Source organism: Phyllostomus hastatus, unplaced genomic scaffold (genome assembly GCF_019186645.2).
Source record: "Phyllostomus hastatus isolate PE091 unplaced genomic scaffold, TTU_PhHast_1.1 phas_contig_402, whole genome shotgun sequence".
NCBI classification, from domain to species: Eukaryota; Metazoa; Chordata; class Mammalia; order Chiroptera; family Phyllostomidae; genus Phyllostomus; species Phyllostomus hastatus.
In genome coordinates, this window is record NW_025333873.1 from 4,561,964 (window position 1) to 4,582,128 (window position 20,165).

Consider the following 20,165-nt stretch of genomic DNA (forward strand, 5'->3'; position numbering starts at 1 on the left):
GCTTCCTAGACATTGGGATACAGGAAATAGATGCTCGACATTGGGATACAGGAAATAGATACATAGATGCTAGACATCGGGATACAGGAAATAGATACATAGATGCTAGACATCGGGATACAGGAAATAGATACAATAAAACAAAACAGGACTCCTCGCCTCCAGGAGTGTATAATATAGTTAGGAGAGCAACGTGCAAAATAAACAGGAGACAAGTGGAGGAAGAGTTCACCATCAGACTTGGAGTGGATGATGGCAAACACAGGAACGTGTCCTGAGGAGGAGGAGGAGATGGTGGTGGGTGGACTGGCCGAAGGGTGTGGTGGCTTCACGGGAGGAGGAAAAGCAATGAGGAGAGGCTGTGGCAGAGAGGTCACACAGGCGACGTGGTGGAGACGCGGTGGGATCGGCTCCGGCCGCTGCAGGCCAGCAAGTGTGGCAGTAAAGCCGGTCCTCACCTTTTGCCAGTGGAGGCTCTGGCCTTCGGTTTGTACAACAAAAATAGCAATATCTGGGAAGTGCAATGAAACGAAGCATGCCTATAAGGCCTTCTCAATCTCACTGCAAAACCTCGTTAATACCTATCTGTGAAGAGCTGTGCTAAATGGTTTCCCCTATAGTCTCCTTTAATCCTTAACAACCCTGTGAGGTATATAACAACGCTTTGCCAATGAGGAGACGGGCTCAGAGGAGTTTAGGTCCCGTGGTTAGGAAGTTGCAGGTACCGGGCTTGAACGGGGTCTCTCTGACTCCTGACTTCATGCGCTCAGCCTTGGTGCTCCGGAGTTACACTGGACAGAGAGCCAAGTCCTCCAGGGGCATTCGAGAGTCGGCTGTCCCTTCTGTCAGCTGTGACTATGTCCGTGCTGGGTTCCCCTCAGCGTGAGTGCCACAAGGCAGAGGTTGTGGTCCGCTTTGCTCAGGTTGTATCCCCAGTGCCTAGAACAGCAGCTGGTGCGTAGTGGGGTGTCAGCAAGGGAACGGGTCCGGTGAAATGCACGGCGGTGTGCCAGCAAGCATTTGGTCAGGGAGAGAGCTGCGTGCCGGCCGCAGGAGGCACGCCCTCCGGTGGGGTCTCACGGTCCCGTGAGGGAAGGATTCCAGATGAGACTCAGCAGTTCGAGAACTCGCTCAGGTAGTAAGTGTCAGGGCCTGGGCTCCCTGCAGGTTTCTCCAGCCCCGGCGCCCGAGCTTTGGTCGGAGCAGATCAGCACCCTGAGTGACGTGTAGGGAGGGAGGGCCGAAGGGAGTTGGTGCAGGCTGGGATGCTGCGAGGGGAGAGGGGAAGCCATGTGGCCTGGGGGTCTGCAGCCTTGTGTGCCCCGGGGGCTCGTGTGGGTGAGACAGGGAGGGCTCTCGAGTGGGTCATCAAGGACAGGACATCGCCAAGGGAGAAGCTGGGAGAGGAGGGGACATCCTTCAGGTGCTGGACTCGTTCGGAAGGTGGCCAGGAGCCGGGATGAATGGATGAGGGTGACGTGTTTGGCACGGATGTCAAAGGTCAGAAGTGGAGGGCAGTGGTTTGAAGCGTCTGGAAATGCTGCAGAGAAGCGTCGGGACGGCCGGCGTCCCTGTGCCCGTAGGGGTCTCAGAAGAAGGCAGGAGGGCCGCAGTGCAGGAGGTGAAGAGCAGATACCCAGGGATAAACTTACACTTATGTAAACACAGCCTGCAAACACAAGCACGCACGCACGCACACACACAACCCAGCCAGATCCTGGCATTCATTTTGGAATGTTCTTGGCTGAAGACTTAACAGCTGCTACTTTGGCCTCCCTCCCCATGTACCCTCCCTTCCCCAATAGCTTTTCCCATGGCCTCTCCCCAGCCTCCCTCCGCTCCCCTGTAGCACAGAGGACTCCTCCCTGCCCACCGGGGCCTCGCCCTGACCGTGGACTTCAGCCCTTAGCCCTGGTTCGAGTCTGGTGCAGGCTGCGTCTCACCTGCGGACTGGCCATGGTTTCCCTCACCCGGTGTCTCCCGGCCTCGGGGGCCTCTGTCCTCACACCCGAGCCGCCCTATCGGCAGCTCTTCTTCCTCTCCCTCTTTCAGCGTGTATGTACGCCAGTGTCTTTCTATCCGTGTGCAGCCTTTTTGTGAAAATGCCTGAATTTCTATTTCTCTGGCTTTCCATGTCATCCCCGGGGGGAAAGGGGGAGGAGTGTTAAGAGCTGGGGTGAGAGAGAGGGTTTAAAAAAATACCTGACTTGGCACATTGTAAAGGCCCTAGGATGCCCCTCTGCGGCTGTTACGTGGGAGCTGTTCTAAAGCCGAGTGTTCTCGTGGGTGGCCCTTCCGGCTCTCTGCCGTGAGCTGGGCACGAGTTTTTACTGGGTAGACTGACACTGTGGCAGCCGCTGTCACCTGGGTGTCAGACGGCAGTAACTGTCGCCCAGAAAGAGAAAGAGAATTGCTGCTTCGGGGTTGAGATGCTGCCGACATAATATACACGGAACTTGGTCGGCGCCCTGTCAGGCGGCGTGGCCTGCTCAGTGCAAGACCCCTGTGAGCCCAGTGGACGCTCTGGAAGGAGCTGGATGCCCCAATCACATCCGCCCCCTCAGGCCTCTCCCTGCCCTCCTTTGGCTCTCTGGCTGGCTGCACCCTGGGGAACGCTTCTGCTCTGTCGGGGTCCCCTTCCGACGTTGCATCCTGCACCGCTTACCTCGAGTGGCGAGTGCTTTTCCCCAAGACTATGCAGAACAGACACAGAAGAGCAGAACTCACCCCGGGGTGCCTCCCAGCCCCACCCATGCCTCCGCTGCTCCAGAACCCCACTTTACGCTCCCGTGTTCTTCCGAATCCCCTCTCCCAGCGCCTGCTGTCCACGGCGAAGAGCTGTACATCCAGTTTGCACACTTGGGCAGGCCTGGTGTGTGTCTGGCGAGCTGGCAGCCACGGCCCTCTGTGAAAGTGGGCGGGGGTTTGAGGGTCCGGGCAGTGCTCGTCCTTCCGGGGTGGGTGAGAGAGTGACTCCCGGACAGACGGGTCTGCGCGAGGGAGACGCTGCCCCCGTCACAGTGCCATCACGGTCCCCCGGTTCGCGCCCAGGACACGTGGGCCGTGTGCCCCCGAACTGACTGCTCCCTGGATTTACGGTGGCTTTGTTTCCGGGCAGTGTCAGTGTCCCCTCCTCCTGAGAGGCGCTGGTCCTCGTGGCGAGTGTGTGGCCGCTGCAGTGGGTGGTGGTGGGTAGTGGTGCTCCCTTGGGTTCAGACCTGGTTGGGAGAGTCCCGGGGCCCGTGGGAGCAGGGGGCCAGGGAGGCCCTGGGAGAATATCGGGGAGTGAGAAGACCCTTGTTGTGACCTGTGTGTTGTTTGTGTCCCCGCTGCCCAGGTTAGCGGAGGAGCCCGGATGGAGAGCAAGCCAGGTGAGTGCCGACTATTCTCTCTCTCCACAGCCCTCTCCCTGCACAGCTGAGGTCCCCCCTCCCCCCACTGAGGCCCATTCTGATTGGTGGAGACCCACGTTAGGGTTTTCTTTAAAGAGCCCAGCTGCGCCTCTTCCCCTCTTCCCTTTGCCCGACCCCACCAGCCTACCCATCTGGTCTGGGTCCCAGGCCCTGACCGACCTCTCGTGCTGTGCCCGGGCCTGGGCCCAGGCAGGGCTGGGTGTCACCTGTGTCGGGATGTAGTTACCCGAACAGGCTTGTGACTCAGAGGTCGGCGGGGAGCCGCCATGTCCTGAAGCTCCCTCTGCCGCGGCTCCTCACCTTAGTCACCCGTTTCATCACGCAGATTCACCCCAACTCCATGGGCCAGGCAAGCCGTGTCCCGTGGCACCTGGCCATGCTGCACCTTCTCGCCTCCTTAAAAAATTAATAATAAAAGTACAGATTTCCCCCACAGCAAATGCCCGTTGCCTTGAGGAATTCGTCTTTTACACGTTTTCCATCTTAGGACCTTAATTCTTCCCTAGTTCCAGTTACAAGATAGCGCAGCTTCTGGGCATGCTCACTGGAGGGACAGCGCAAAAACAATCAGACTGCCGTGCTGTTCCAGAGAAGAGTTCTTTCCCAGGGTAGATGGCTTTCGGTGCAGCCCTGAGAGTTCTCTTTGTTTTTCGATCTCTTCTCCCCTCCCCTCCCCCGCCTCTAGCGCTTAAAAGTTAGGCCATCTCAGTTACAGATCTTTCAGGCACCAAAGCCAGGGCCGCAGGCCTCACAGCTCAGAAAAATAGCTTTCCCGGACCCTTCCAAGTGGTCTTACCCTGGAGCGGCCTCCAGGCCGTGTCCTGACAGCCTCCCCATCCCACCTGCACCGGGTCCTTTCCAGCTCTCCCCTGCTCGCACCTGCGGGCTGTGAGCTCGCACCGACTGGGATCCTGCAGGCCACGGCGAGGCAGCGCCCAGGCTGCTGAAATGCTCGCGCTGGCCCGGAAATCCCAGAGCCTGCAGGGCCTGGGCAGGCGTTTACCTAAACTCCCTGCGCACTCAGGCAAGGCCCTTGCCAAGAGCAGCCCGAGGCTGCCCCAGCCGGCCCGGGAGTCAGGAGCCGACTTGCCCTTCAGGAACCTGCCAGAGCCCCTGTCTCCCAGGCACAGGAACTGGGGGACGAGGAAAGGCAGGTCCACGTCAGGTGGCCCGCCCCCTGTTTGTGCAGATGAGGCCCACCACCCGACCAACCGGGGAACCTGGTGTCAGAAACAGAATCAGAGCTGGGTCTTCCACGCCCAGCGCTGTTCCCTGACACTGTCAGGAGTTAGGGGAAACGCCCAGTGCTAGAGAGTCAGGTGAACAGCATAAAAACTCCAGTGGCTCCACTTCAGGGGCCCGTAAGATCTGCTCTCTTCGGCCCCTTGCATACGGGCCTGTCTCTGACCCCCCTGCCCTTCTTTCTCCTCAGTTCTCCTTCCCAAGAAACCACCACCTCGCACTGCGAACCCAGTTTCTTCTTTCTTCCTTGGGAACACTCCCCAAACCGGTGACCTACACAGGGACCCCGAAGGCCCTAGGTGCCCCCAGAAAAGAGCATGCCTTTCCCTGAAGGGGGCGCGAGTGCCGTCCGCCCTCCACATCTCCCAAGGTGGAAGGCGACTCCCCAGCAGCCCAGCCCTGCACGTTGTCTCGCCCCCAGCAGATGAGAGCAGCATTTGCTGGGGGACCCTCGGCAGCACCCGGAGTAACAGTGCGTCTGTCCTGCACAGGCACGGGGCACGCGGAGTGAGCTGGCATCGGCCTGAGGAAGGCGAGGCCCTCCCCCAGACGGGCATTCCTGTCCATCTCTCCACGGCACACCTGGATCGGGCTCGCAGGATGCCAGATGTCACCACCTGCCAGCGGGAGGGGAGCCCAGCGCCAGTGGGAAGTGGGAGGGAGCACCCGACGCCCCGCTGGTGGGCGGCCCCTCGCACAGTCCTGCATGAACTAGCACCCTCGCCGCTCCTCTCGGGCGGCGGCTCACCTCTGCCCAGGACTCGACCGGGAGGTTGGAAAGAGCAAAGAAACAGCACAAGTCTCCTCTGTGTGTGACCTGATGGCGTTCTCGCCGGCGGCTTGCTAGCTTGGGGGGTTCTCCCCAGGATGGGCAGGGGGGGGTGGGGGGGGCACATGTTTCCCCGCTACCTTTGACCTTTAAAAACAAACAGGTTTTCTTCCCCCTGTCATTCAAGACAGCTTCAGGCCCTGCTCTCTTCTAGAGACATTCACGCCCTGGCCACAGAGCTAAAAATAGCCTCCTTTCCGCCGGCCTGCCCCGCCCCATTTGATGCTGCTCTATAGCCTAGGCAGGAAGGGGGAGCAGAGAGCTGGGGCCGCATCCTGGAGGTTCCTCCTGCAGCAGAGGGTTCTGTGCAGCCAAGCCGGTGGCCGGCCGCCAGGGCGTCGTGGCCATCAGCCGCCAGGGGGAGCCCTGCCCGCTGCGGTGCTCCCTCTCGCAGCCGGTCCGGCTCAGGGTTCCCTTCTGCTCTGGCACACATGCTCTTCGAGCCCAGGTCCTGGTGCTTTGCATTTATTTATTTATTTTTTCTCCTCCCTGGGCTCCAGGATGTTATTTTTAGTAGAAGAACTTCTATAAATATTTATAAAGGGCAGTGACTGGAATGAAGTGAGAGGCCCCACAGCTGGTCCTCACATCCCCCCAACACACGCCCCTCTGCAGACCCCTGCCCGCTGCCTGAGGAGGGCTGTGCAGAGCGAGCGGCTCGGCCCCGCCGTACACAGCGAGTCACATGGAGACCTCGTGAGGGAGCTGCCAGGGTAAGGCAGGGGCAGGCGTGACTCCCCACCCCCCCTCCCCTGCGCTCCCTCGATCACTCATTCCTGAAGGAGGGCACGGCGGTGTGTGGGAGTGCCGCGCCCGGGAGGCCCCGCTCCCGGGCTTCGTAAGTGCGGGGGTGCAGGGCAGGTGCAGGGCAAGCTGCTCCAGCTAGATGACAGCCAGGAGCAAAGTGGGAGCCGGAGCTGGCTTCCCCTTGGGGGTGAAGAGCTCTCCCCCTGCAAGCCTCAGGAGGAGCCCCCACACCTGGGGGAGGGCCTGCCCCCCACAGCAGCTCTAGAGTGGCGCGGGGGCTCACACTGACCGGCAGTGAGCTGAGGCCCCGGAGAGTCGGCAGGGGTTCTGGGATCAGAAAAATGAGGGAAAGCGTGCTCCCACCCTCAGCAGGGACCCGGGCTTGCCAGGAGGGCCAGCAGGGGCAAAGGTGAGTGTAACCCGGGGGAAAGTTCAGGGGGACACTGCCGAACCATAATGAGGTGAGGTATGGGGCGGTGACAACACGCTCGCAGAGGTGACACTGGGGTGACTGCTTCCCCCACCACCCTGACTTCTCACACTTTATGCCCGGCCCCTGAGGACGGCAGAATCCCTCCTCCCGCTCCCTGACATGAACTACTTGCTCCTTGCAAGGAGCCGAAAGCCAAATGAAGTTAGGGAAGCACCCAAACAGCAGGGTGCTCAGCCAGCGGAGGCGCATGTGGTTCCCTGGGCCACGAGTGTGCCACTCTGCTCCGGGGAGGCTGCACGGCTGAGTGCCACTCAGCAGGCTCTGCCTCGCCGTCTGCTTGCCTGTGCCGAGGAGAGGCCTCGACGCCTTCCACCCCGGGGAGGCCCGGAGCACCCAGCCTCCGGCTGTGGCCAGCACCTGGAGGCAGGCGGCACTGGAGAGAGCTGCAGCGATGGGCGCAGGTGGCAGCCTGAGGGTGCATGGGTGTTCCTCCTTTATATAAATTCTGGTTGACAATTGACTTCTTTTAGCGCTAGAATGTCCACCATTATTTAAGGCCCCCGAGGTGCCTCCTGACTTCTTGGCATCTGATTTATATCAGAAGCTTAAAGCAGCGTCCGTTTCTTCAGCCCAGACTGGAAACGCGAGTGGCCGTCCCGTAGTGGGCACTTCCTCCCTGATTGCTGTGACCGTGTAGGAACCAATCTAACCTCGGTGGATGATCTCTTGCTCTAAGTGGCGTGTGCTGTCATCATCGCGGGCCCCTCAGGGCTAGCCGGTGCAGTGTTGTCGCTGCGGAAGCCCCTAGAGAGATCCCAGACGCATCCTGGGTCTTGAGCAAGTCGTGGCCCCACCGAGCTCCGGTCTGTAAATCCCAGCTGTGCTGAGGTTCCATCTATTTTCACAGCCTCATCTGCTGGGTGAGCTTTCTCCGCTGGCGCACCCTCCCCAACCTCCACCCCCCCCCCGCCCCGCTTCTGCATTGCTTACGCCCTGCTCCTGTAGCCTGTGACAGCTTCAGAAAGGTACAGTTGCTATGGCAATGCCCGCAGCCATCTGAATTCCTGCTGCACCTTCTGGAAGGAAAGGGCTTGTGAGGAGCCATTCCGTGGATCCCAGATCTAGCCTTCTCCGGCCTCTCGTCTGCCAGGGTCCGGTGGCTGGAAGTGCAGCACGTAGGGAGCCCGTCTTCCTGGAAAGATACTCCCCATAGGTGCAAGGCCTGTGCACCTGGGCAGGCTCTCCACGTGGCGATCAGAAAACTAAATGAGGCCTCCTACCTGGGGCTCTTAGGTAGCATGCAGTGTCGGTGGGTCTCCAACTTAAGAGTCCCCTGGATGGCCTGTGAATAGGTGGCTTGCTGGGTCCCACCCCAAGAGTTTCTCGCGCAGTAGCTCTTGGATGGAGCTCCCGAGTGGTGGTGGTGGTGCTGCTGCTGTGGGTGCTCAGACCACCCTGTGAGGACCACTGTACCATTTGTGAGGAGGAGGAGAAGCATCCACGTCAGCACAAGAAGCCGTCACCAGTCAGGTGGAGAAAGGCCAGAGTCAGCTGTCTATTCTAAAGGAAGGAAAGGGAGTGGGGAGCGGGGAGTACTTTACAGTCACGTCTCTTGGCCAGGGGTCCTAGGGATCATGCGCTGTGACTGGTAGTCCTGCACTATTTCCCTTTGGTCCCCAACAATCAACGGACAAACACATTCCCCTAGATGTGCAGCAGGGGGCAACATCCTGAATAAGGCCTTGAACTTACAGAAGACCAACCTCACAGATGCCTCGTGGTTGGGAAGGTCTAGGTCTTAGTGGTGGGGGAGGTCCGGCCCGCCCAGCCCTGGAGGGAGGAAGAGGCATCACAGGCACCTAGGCCCCCACTGTTGGAGCTGGTGCACCAAGATGCTTTCCCCAGGATACAAAGATCACATTCCACACTGCGCAGTGTTCAAGCCCCAGCTGTGCTGCTTACCGTCAGCCTGCGGGAAGCTCCAAGCCCTGTGGGTATTATCGTCCTAAGAGAACAGGATTGCCAGCGAACCCGCAGTGGGTGTTGCAGGCATTCCCAGCCATGAATAGCAGATGCCAGGTATTCGGGTGTCTTCTCTGCACCCTTCACCCTGACCAGAAAGCCAGGCCTGTGCAGGTGGTGGGCTTGGTGTCTGTCCTGCCCGGGGTTGTTTACAGACAGGTGGAGCCATCTCCTGTCTGCCTCCCACCCTGTGCAGGGACCGCTGGGGGTAGAGCGGTGGCGTACAAGCAGGGGGCATGGAGTCCGAGTACCAGTTCCAGAATGCAACATTCGTTTCCCAGTTCTGTGAAGCTCTGAGGGTGTAGAATCCCTCAGGGAGACCCGGAGGCCAACTGGGACCCGCTGGAGAGGCAGGCACCGGGTAGCCACCCTTGTTTTTCTGAAGTCAGTGGATCCAAGCGCTGCCAAGAGGCAGACTGAGAAGGGACAAGGAGCCTTGGGTGGACTGTTGTCCATTCCAGAAGCTTCTGGATGAGCGCTGGCCCCTCCCCAGGTCTGCAGGCCTCACTGAACGCAGGGCCTTAGGGTTAAGGTTGAAGCCTGGTCTGTGTGTGTAACTAGGGAGTGAGCAGTGGGCTTGGAGTGTCGGCACTGTCCTCTGAAGCCCCCGGGACTGGGGACGGTGGGTGCAAACCGAGGCCCCTGCAGGCAGGGAGGAAGGGGTATGTATGGTCACTCCTCCGAGTGGGCGGTCTTTGGGCCCGTGAATGGGGGAAGAGACTGGGAAGCGTCCGCGTGCGTTTAAGTGACACAACTAACATATAGAAACATTAAAGCTGCCTGGAGCCCAGGCGCGTGGCCAGCTAATGAGTTAGTATCAGTCATAACCAATTATAGCCGGAATCCCCTCCAGCTTCAGCAACAGCCCTCGGCCAAGCACCGGGAAAACATGTTAGCATGTCAGCCTACGGCCATTGCCCCATCTCCCGATCAGAGTTAAGAGGCTGCAGCCTGTGAGAGGGTGGCGCGGGAGACACACTCCACCCAATTTTGGCGAGGGGCGCCGGGAGTCCGGCATGCGCATGCGCACACACGCGCCGGAGGGCCCTTCTGGCTGGCAGAGTTTAGGGCGCAGGGGCTAGGACTTGGCCCGAGGGAAGTAAAGCCTTAGACTCAGCACCTGACTCCGGGGGCCGCGGGAGGGGGAGAGGGCGTGTGCCGCGGCGGGCCTCAAGATCCCCTGTGCACAGCGGGCTTTCCATTCCGGTCCCAGGTCATGGGCCACGCCGGCGCCGCCATGGCCCAGTAGTCCCAAGCCGTTTGTCGCTTAGTGTCTGCATCTCCTTGTCAGAGATGGCATCCTTGTACGCCAAGCATCCGTCTCCGAACAAGAAGATCCAGCCTGGGTCCCGGATCCATACCGAAGTCCTGGAAGATCTAGAAGTCCTCCCCATCCACCGCTCCTCCAAATCCTGGGCCCGGTAGTCAGGCATTTCGCTCCCGCAGAAAGCAGGCCCTCTGCGGGCCCCTCCTCCACAAGGCCAACTGGGCACTGAGGAGTTGTGCCCGGGTGACAGCCCTGCATGCCCCGGCCCCTTGACCTTCAGGCATTACCTCCCCGGGGCTCCAGGATGGGCTGGTGTTGGGAAGGGCTGTGTCTCTAAGCGGGGGCAGGAGGAAGGCATGCAGAGGGGAAGCAGCCAGTGGAGAGCGGGGTGCAGAGGGGCAGCCCTGGGGCTGGGCAGGAGCCAGCAGATGCTGGCTGTGAGGGAGTCAGCGGGGGCTTCCTTCTGGACCAGCTCCTCAGGATGGGACTTGGGGGGGTGGGGGGGGGACAACAGGTGAGTGTGACAGAAGCCTCCATGCGTGAAGCCTCTGAAGGTCCCCCTCTCCCACTGGCCAGGTGTTCGTCCTCCTTTCCTTATCGCCTAGGCAACCATCCCCCATTCACCCTTTGCCATCCACCCTGCCTTGGGAGCCCACTCAGAGGAGGGGAACCAAGGACCGAGGAACGTGGAGCAGTGGGGCGAAGAGAGGGATGCGTGGACTGGAGGACCAGGGAGAGGGGACTCCAAGAGGAAGAGGATGGGAAGAGGCAGAGCATGGGCTGAGGAGGGACGTTTGATACTGGGGTCTGGGAGCCCGGACTGCAGGGGAAGACGGGGAAGATGGGGACAGATGGAGAGAGGAGGGTTGGGTGGATTCTCCTCAACCCTCGGCTCTAGGCTGGGGGCGTCTCATTCCTTTGTCCTACTGTGGCCACGACTTTCTTTGCCTACTGGCCTTTCACCCCTAGCCAGGATGGGGACCAGGCTGCCCAACCTCCCACTGGAATCCTTCACTCCTGCCCCAGCCCCTGCCCCAGGCACGGATCTCGGCTCCAGAAGGAAGGGGCCTTATCTCCCCAGCCCCTCCCTCCCCTCCACAGCCCACCCTGACCTGGGCCTGGTTTCTAGAGCTCAGCTCCAGCCTCCGAGGGCATGGATGGAATTTCCCCTAGGGTTGTCTGGTTTAAGGAGTCACTTATCTTCTTGCCTTTAGCCACCACTGGAGAGGGAAATTAGACTGGGGTCATCGGAAGGCCTCGAGCCAAACTTTGCAAACTGTGGGGTTTAAAGCTTGGGTGGAGCAGGGAGAGGCCCTTGTTTAACATTTGTTTGCAGAGGCCCCTACCCTCCTGACCTGCCCAAGGCCCACCTCACCCTGTTCCTAGCTGGGCTTTGCTTTTCCTGCTCCCACTTTATGACAGGGATTGGGCCTTTCTTCCCCTGCATATTCTATCAAGGGAGCCAGCTCCCTGGGCAAGGTCACTCTCTAGCTGTATTGTACATACAGAACCTCAAAAAGGCCTTTCAACTCAGCACACCTAGACACACCCAAGGCAGGAACTCGCTTCCAGCGGGGCTGCGGAGGAACGCAGAAGCCACAGGCAGCCCCCCTCTGCTCCCACCCCAGGCTGCACAGCGCTGTGCAGAGGAAGGAAATGGAAGTCCACCTTGAGAAACCAGCCAACAGAGCTGCTGGAAGACATCTAGGAGGGAGTAAATGAAGGAAAATACTAAACAGAAAAACAGCAAGGTGGTCACACACAGAATTGTAGTTGTTCTGTAAGATGCTTGGATGCTGGGCGCGCTGACATCACTGGGCGTGCTGACGTCGCTGGGCGGGGAGAACCAGGCGGGCTTCCTTAAGACAGCTTCTCTGCGAGGGGAAGGGGCCGGACATCTGTGACGCACCTGCACGGTGCCAGATGGGTCTCTGTATGCGATCTAAGTCAGCGTCCTCCGGCCAGCAGAGCTAGGGCATCGGTGGCCCGGATGCCCAGAGACACAAGGCTCTGGAAGAGGTCAAGTGCTTGCCCGAGGCCGCACGTGTAGGAAGCAAAACAGCCACCTCATCTCTCCATTTGGCTGTGATGCAACTCTTCCTCCCCCGTGGGAGACCGTTCACCTGGGGGCCACGGCAGCATTTCAAGGGAAGGGAAAACAGCCCAAGTCTGGGTTGGGGGTGGGGGCGGAGGCAGGGAGACAGTGGCTCAGGCAGGGAGCTGAGTGTTGGGCGGGCTGGGTGTCCTGCTACAGAAACCACCGTGGAGAGACGGTCACCCAGATTCCCTGATGTTTTCTTCTAAAACGACTTGGGTAGTGTCTAATGTCTGACGTCACCTCTGAAGAGAAGGCAGGACGGACGGCGTGAGGCGATCAGTGTGGCACACCGGCTTCATCCCCGGCTTTCCCTTAAGGACACCGCTAGCGCTGTCGGCCCTTGTCCGGCGGATGAGCGACTGGAACGAGGGAAGTATTTTCTCCGGGGACACGGGCAGCCAGGTGCAGTGGCTTGCTCCCGGGCAAACGGTCTGTAAAGTCATCTCCTGACCTACTCTGCCTCTGCAGCCAGCAGACATGGAGCAGGGTTTCTGGGCCTGGTGCTCTGGCGTTCTTCCTACGTATCATCAGACTCTTGCAGGACAGGAAAGACAGAGGTTCAACCTTTGCTTAGGGAGGGGGGTCCCTCAGGCCCACTCTGCACTTGGAGCACCTTACTTGCAGAGACCACTGGGGACGTCTGGGGCTCCTCAGCCTCCCCTGGACTTTGCGGGGCAGGATTTGAAAGTCCCCCATCCCACCTGTTGCATTCAGTCCTGATGAGATTTGCGGGGGGAGGGGGTGTCCATCAATAGTCCCGGGTGGCAGAGTCCCCCTAGAGACGGTGGAGGAGGTGGAGGAAGGGCATGAATGAGAACTTCATCATTAGCCCCACCGCTGTTGCCGGTCAGGGCAAGCCAGAGAGCTTCAGCGTGCAACAGTGATGCCAAGGAGAGCCGACCGTTCGGTCCGGGGCACGCGGGGAGGAGGCGCAGGAGCCCTGGAGGGGCGGGCTGGTCCTCCCAGGCTTCCTTCTGTTAACATGCATCCAGGGAACTTGTACTGCTCTTAGCATCATCCCGAACCTTCGGACGGAGTGTCTGAGGACGCTCCTCCCTGAGGACGTGTGAGATGACCCTGTGCTTCACCTCCCGGTGTTAGGCTAAACGAGCATTCAGCCCACTCTCCCGGCCTAAGCCACGTCACAGAGAAAGCGTCTTCCTGAGCTGGCAGCGAGGTCTAAGCGGGGTCTCGGCACCAGGCTTCCCCGACCACGGGAGGGACGGCCCCTCTGCGCACGAAGCTGACCCGGCCAGAGGCCGAGTTCCCGGAGGCCCGTCATTCAAGGGTCAGTCACTGGATGACTGACCCATGCTAATCTGGCCAAACGGGGCCTTCCCCCCTCTCTGCCTTCGTCCGTTGCAGAATTTCCTTTGCTGCCCACACTCGGTCCTGTGAGTAAAATGTCACTGTCCTCCAGGGGTTGCAGCCCGAGGCAGAAGGGCATAGATGTGAAGACGCGATAGTACAAAGTGAGGGGTGGCAGGGATCGAACTCGGCGCGCAGACAACTGCGAGGGGACGAGGGCAGGCGGGGGAGCGCGGCCTCGGGCAGATAAAATGACATCAACACTCGACCTAACAGGAAACGTGCCGACTCCTGCTCCACGGCCGCATTCCTTCAGTTGCTTGCGGAGCCTGCCCAGGGCTGCTTCCAGAGAGAGTTCCAGGGAGTTCTGTCACCGTTTTCTGCGCTCACTTCTAAGGCCTTAAATATGCCTGGTCAGCTCCTTTGGCGTGTTCGGTTTTTAAAAACACATGCTAAAGACTATTTTTGAAGTAAAGCTTTCCTCCTGGGATAAAACTTCCCTTCATTGGCTCTCTGGCTCCTGAAGCCGCACCTCCCCTCCTGAGAGCCAGAGCCTCCTCCGGCCCAGGTCTCGCTCTGCCTGGAAGGCTGTGGGGTGTCCACGTGCCTGAGCTGATTTTAATTCAACCCCTCAAGGCGAAGCAGAGCCAATGGCTCCAACAAGTTGATTTTCCAAAGAGTCCATCTTATTTTGAACCAACATGTCAAAACAAAATCAAGTCAACCTAAAACTCATGCAAAGCAAATAAGCGAGTCTGTTTGTGGGTTCGCCTTCAAAATCCCAAAGGCAATGGTAGACGCAGAGGGCCCGCAGAGCTCCTGGGGAGGCAGGGCGTCTACTCCAGCTTCCCCACAGCAGGGGCCCAAGAAATGGCAGCACCAGCCGTGTCCTGGCCACAGAGGGGTTAACACAGGGCTCAGGACTTGGATGAGTCCTGTCTCCTCCCCACCCATGGGCCCTTCACCTGCTGTCCCTGAGACTGCAGACGCCAGGCCCAGAAGGGGGTCTGACCCTCAAGGTTGTGTGTGCCAGAGGTGGCTGGTGAGCCCACAGGGACACTGGTCCTTGCTCTTGCCTCAGCCTGTTTTGCCAACTCTCCCCTCCCGGGAAAGAGCACTTTGAGGAGCACATCATCCCCAGAGGTGGGGTCCTTATCATTTCAACTAAAGAGACAGACACTCTGCTTGCCGTCTGGGGTCTAAACTGGAAGGTATCACAGGCAGTAACCCAATCTTACTTATTATCTTTGACCCCAGACCTATTCTTAGAACAGTTTAATGGGTTGTGAAATACCAGAAAATTTCAAAGAGATCTAAATTTACAACTTCTGGACAAGTTAGAATATCTGGCTATACCGGTCCCCCTATTTCCCCACAAACACCCCCCCCCCATCACTGACCAGTCCTGGGGCAGTTGCCCTGGGGCCACAGGGGCGTGGAAGTGTCGGGCTCTGGCCTGCATCCTCTGGAGCGCCAGCCAGAGACCGCCTCCCCAGGCCATTTCCGAGCAGCAGCGCACAGGGGGCCTCCCTCGGATTCTGAGTAGAGCAAACCCGTTTACTAAGAGCTGAGACAACAGACAGTCTGGGGAGCACAGACTTGTGGAAAAGCATCCACACCCATCCGCAGCCCACCCCTTCACCAAGCTGCCTCTCTGCTGAGCCCTGCAGCGTTTGGGCAGAGCCAGAGATAGTCAGTCCCCAAGGTCCTGGTCGGCTGCCCCCGTACACTCTGTTACTCAGCGCAGGGGAATTCCAGGGGCAAAGCCCACATCCCCAAAAGGACCGCTCTGTTTTAAAGCCCATTGGCCGTCAATGCAAAATTTGCCATATGGTGGTGTTCTGGAAGACTTGACCTTGGGCCACCTCATAGTGATGGCTGTAGTAGTGACCTCAATAAGTTCCCTGGGCTATAATAAGAAAAGGCAAGTAGTTTTAGACAAACAAGCCGCCTTCACCATTGTCACAGTCATGAAATTAACATCCACCCAGCCCAGGGGGTTTATGTTTGTTTCCTGTCTCCTCTCAGTTGACTCATACAGGGCCCTGAACTTTGGAGCTTTTTAACACTGTTCCTCTCATCTCCCTGAACAGACAGACTGCCAGCTCCCTGAGGGCAGGGGTGGTGACACATTTCTTTAGGTCTCCTTACAACCTGTAGTCCTCCAGCATTCCTGGTGATTAAAACGGGTGCTTGTGGACAAATACCTACAGTACCATGATGTACTAAATATAGACAGACCTACCACAGAGAATGAAATTGCTGTCCATTCGTTATTGCTCATGAAATGCTAGAATGGTGTCTGAACAAAGTTTACAAGTAATATATTTTTAAAGATTTTATTTATTCCCAGAGAGGGAAGGGAGGGAGAAAGAGAGAGAGAAATATCAATGTGCGGTTGCTGGGGGCCATGGCCTGCAACCCAAGCATGTACCCTGACTGGGAATCGAACCTGCGACACTTTGGTTCGCAGCCCACACTCAATCCACTGAGCTATGCCAGCCAGGGCTACAAGTAATATTTTTTAAAAAGAAAAATCCACCTATCATCACCTGCCTGCCTGAATGAACCCCACTATGCCACACAGCCCCCCCACCCCACCAAAGCAAAAGCACCGCAGACGGATGCTGCCCTCCAAAGGAGCTGGGGCACCTCCTCCGGGCTCTCTAAGAGCCAACTGCCGCCTAGAGGTGTTTCCAGGGCCGGGGGCAGACGGCCCAATCACCCCGGCCTGCGTGAAGGAACTTGCCACCCTGCGACATGACCACTGGGGGTAACCCCACTTGGGGAGGCTCGGAAGGGGGACCGCCTTCCCAGACACGCCCGCCAGTGTGGAACATGGGAGAGAGAGCTAGAAGAGAGAATGCAGAGCACGCAGTGGTGCCGATTCTCAGAGAGCAGACGGCCGACACGTGGTGACTCAGGGTGCACGAAGTCTCAGGAAATGAGACTTAGATTAGCACCTAATTATTGCGTAGACGGTTCCTACCAAATAATGGAGAAAAGACCACTTTTCCAGTGAATATGTGGTTTAGGTGATGCAGGGGGCTATCCATCTGTAGAGAAATTCAGAGAAACTAAAGGGGGCGATAAGGATCACCTCTCGAGTAAGAGAGGAGCCAACACTTGAACCCAGGCCCTGCTGCCCAAATGGCGTCTCCTTGGCTGCCTAGAACAGACAGGCCGCCTGGAGTCCTGGGCCTTGTGCTGGGGGTCTGGGGGTCCCAGATCCTTGCTCTGGCTCATTTCTAGCATCCCGTGTGCCTCCACTTCTGCCCTGTCTGTTCACCACCCTCTGGCTCTCAGGCCCAGCTCCCAAAAAGTATTCCTACCTTCTGCTCCACGTTGGTCCCAAGTCACCCAGTCCTGCCGGGCTACCTCAGGCTGCCCAAGCCTCTCCCACGACCTCCCCAGAACTGCCGCCTCGTGCCTCACTTTATCTCTCTGAGTCTTTTCTCTTCCCACCCTCTATGAACCTGCAGGCCCCAAGTCCCTCCATTAGGCTCCTCCTTCTGCCTGTGTCTTTGCTCCCAAGCAAAGGCCTCACCCTCTTCTCTGAGATGGGCCCACCCTCTCTCTTTCAGAGGCCTGGCTTGGTCCTGTTCCCCGGGAGGCTTTCCTTGGGCTCCCCTCCCGACTCTGTCTCCTTAGGGCGGCCGTGGGTGCAGCAGACCAAGCCTGGGCTTGCGGCAGGGGGGCAGCTGCGCCTGCACCTGCGCACGGCCCCTGATGCAGCTCTTGTGTAGAGTGTGACCGCAGGTCCCATCGTACTATCTGCACCTATGAAAGGAGAAGAATTCCAGCCCTACAGGGTGTCATAAGGATTATATTTGAACACGTGAGACGCCTGGAACTGTGCTTCGCATACAACAAATGATCAATAGCCGTTACTCTCCTTCCTCTGCCACTAAGTGCGCCCCCTCTGGACACTGCAGGTGCTGCCCTTTCAGGCCGCTCCACCTCAGGGAAGGCTCCGGAGCCCCCCTGGCCAGGCCCTTCCCGGGCTCACAGGCGAGGCAGGGATGGAGGACCCTGGTGCTGCCGGAGCCTGAACCCCATGCCTGGTGCCAAGGGGCTCAGAGGAACCCTGCTGGAGTCTCCCGACAGGAGAGTTTAACTTCAGTATGTTGCTCTTTGGGGAAGTGGCAGTGTTGCTCCCGCCCTCAGCACTTAAGGTATTCGAGTCTCCACGCTCCTCTTTCAAGGCACCAGCCACTTTCCGTTCACCGTCCCAAGGGCCTTTTTAATCTGGCGTGCGTGAGACTGCTGGTTCGGGGCTGCGGGCTACTTGAGGGCAGGGCCGGGTCTGTTCTACTCACCACTGACTCTGCCAAACCCTCCCATGCCTGGCAGACATTGGAAGCTTGACAAACAGCGGTCTCATATGCAGATAGAATACATCCACGGGTACAAAACTATTTTGGTAATGCACATGCAACAGTCAAAGACCAAAGACACATGAAAAAGGAAGACCTGGCTGAGCGGTAGACCCTGAACCTTAGCTCTAAACCATGTAATCTGCCCAAGGATTTGTTTCCTGGTGTGTAGATTTATGAGGTGTCCTTATAGAGTGTTTTTTTTTTTAAATGAAAACTCAGTTTCAATTGTAAAGAAAAAAAAATAGCACACACCACAAACCACACACACATTCTTTGCTCTCCAGGATCTCAGGCACCTACCTGAACTGGAAACCTTTGCCGTCGGGATGTTGAAAGCAAGCAAGACCAATCAGAAGCCAGCATTTCTAGGGTCCCGCCCCTCAACATGGGTGACAGACAGGGCTTTCAACCCAGCGCCCCCTGGAGGCGGGGAGTGCAGATGCTGCGCCTGCGGAGAGGGTTCCCTGCCGGGCGGAGCCGGCTCACCGGGCGAGTGCCGGTCGCCCCTGGAGCTGCGGCCTGCTCGTCCCGCACCCGTCGGACTGCATAGGGGGCCAACGTCGAGTCCTACAGGGCTGAGCTGCTGAGGAGTTGCCGACAGTAATTTTAACCTGTTTACTCAGGTGAGTTTTCCCACAACTTTCCCCTAATTTCTGTTGTAAACTACCCCTGTTTAACCTGAAGAGTGGCTTTGATGAGACAAAGTGGCTCCCAGAAGTGACACAACAGCGGGCATAAAAGCTTCAATAACACCTCTTTGGGACCCAGCCCGACCTCCATTAAGCAGACGGACGCAGAGAGGGGGTGGCACCCTTTCCTTGGTCCCCAGTCCCTGGGATGGGGGTGCAGGGACGGCCCCCACCCCCACCTGCTGGTCCCGCCATCCCAGAAGGAGCCCCGGCTGCTGCCACTGCACCCAGACCTCCAGGTCTGATAGCCAAGGTGTCTTCAGCCGCCCCCTCTCTGGAAGGACCTGACTGGGAGACCTCGCCCTGCTCTCCCTCACCTGGGCAGGGCACAGAGCTGAAATGACCATTATCCACTTCATGGTCCTCGGTCCCAGTCTGAAAGAAGGTCTGAGGAGCACCCCTTGCGAGGACGCCAAAGACCTGCTGGGTTCAAGGTGGATTCTTCCTTGGGCCACTCAGTGGCCCATGGGACAGGCCCTGGGCCCTGGCTGCCCTCCTCTGCAGAAGGGGCTTGTGCAGGAGGAGGGGTCAGGTGTGTGCAGGCCGGTGGCAGGAGAGCCCTGGGACACCCGGGAAGCGCAGGCTCTTGCCACCGGAAACGTGGGGGAGGTGAGGGAGGGGAGATGTGAGGAAGAAGAGTTTTTACTTTATGGAGCACCTACTGTGTGCCAAGTACCAGGTGAGATTTCTGACCAGGACAGCACATTCCTCACAAAGGCCCAAAAAATGTGGTTTTAAAATTATATAATTTATGTATCATTTGTACACACATATTCATTTTATGCAGAGGAGAATATTCCTCTAATCTCCTTTCCTACCACCGCTTCTTATCTGGGGCCAAAATAGTGGCAGTTGATGAGACGGAAAGGCCAAGATACGACACCAGAATCGCCTGAGAGGGGAGGTGAGATCCTGGTCTGATTAGCACCAGAGGAGTTGTGAGAACTAGAAATACAGGTCCAGGCCCCTCCCTGGTGGGTGAGGAAAAACTCGAGATTTCTGGGGAAAAAAAAAACAAACCTAGTCCCCAGTCAAGGAGGGGAGTTGACAGGGCAACTGCATGGGCCCTGCTCACGGCTGGTTCCCGGGAAGGGCAGGTCTGGTCGGCCACCGGATCCGGAAATCTGCCATGTTGCGGCTGGAGGGGGGTGGGGGCACCACTTTGTCCAAGACCTCCATGGTGGTGGGAGGGGACTCGCTTCTCAGCACCCAAATTAGCCCCGGCAGGGCCAGCAGCCACCCTACAACCTAACACATGCTCTTCCCGCCACTCCCTGAGTGAGACTCCCTGAGTGAGACGCCCTGAACCCCGGGACCCCTGAGCATCACGGCGGAGTGGCCCGGGCTAGGGGTGACTGAGGAGTAGCCTTTGCCTCCCTGGTACAGCCGAACACCCGGCCTTTCGTTCCCCTCCTAGTTCCAATTTACTCCTAGTTCCCCAGGAACATGTGAACCCCAGTTTTGGTTAGGAAAATCGGCTCCCCTGCCCAGGTACTACCCCCCAGCCCCGACCCCAACCTGTCCCTGTGTCCCAAACTTGTCTTCCCCTCTCCACTGCTCTCCTGCCCTGTCGAGGACCCCAGTATCCCCCGGACTACGGGTCCCATTCAGCTTCTGGGACTTCCTTAATCACGGAATACAAGGCTTGGTCTCTAAGCACAGAAACGTCAAGACCTCAGGGGGCAGGTGGATTTCCCAAGTGCTTTTGGACGCTGGGAACCTGGGATGCTGTGTGGGG

At 58.4% G+C, this 20,165-nt stretch overlaps 2 protein-coding genes and 1 long non-coding RNA gene across 6 annotated transcripts in view; 2 read left to right on the top strand and 1 right to left on the bottom strand.

Moving 5' to 3' along the window:
- The window catches only part of DTNB (dystrobrevin beta), a 172,757-nt gene extending 167,306 nt beyond the window's left edge, over positions 1-5,451 (top strand). For all 4 annotated transcript variants that reach the window (XM_045844347.1, XM_045844350.1, XM_045844351.1 and 1 more), the window contains 2 exons: positions 3,338-3,371; positions 5,147-5,451. In XM_045844347.1, coding sequence (XP_045700303.1) covers positions 3,338-3,342 — 5 coding nt within the window. In that variant the 3' untranslated portion in view covers positions 3,343-3,371; positions 5,147-5,451. The remainder of the gene's footprint in view (positions 1-3,337; positions 3,372-5,146) is intronic.
- Positions 30-4,515, bottom strand: LOC123822434. The gene is made up of 3 exons (XR_006786340.1): positions 4,210-4,515; positions 3,714-3,809; positions 30-3,267 (listed from the first exon to the last, which is right to left on the bottom strand). It is a non-coding gene; the product is annotated as an uncharacterized LOC123822434 (long non-coding RNA).
- Positions 5,452-18,224: 12,773 nt separating the features above from the next.
- The window catches only part of DNMT3A (DNA methyltransferase 3 alpha), a 111,178-nt gene continuing 109,237 nt past the window's right edge, over positions 18,225-20,165 (top strand). The window contains exon 1 of the mRNA XM_045844616.1: positions 18,225-18,361. The gene's annotated coding sequence lies outside the window, so the exon portion shown is untranslated. The remainder of the gene's footprint in view (positions 18,362-20,165) is intronic.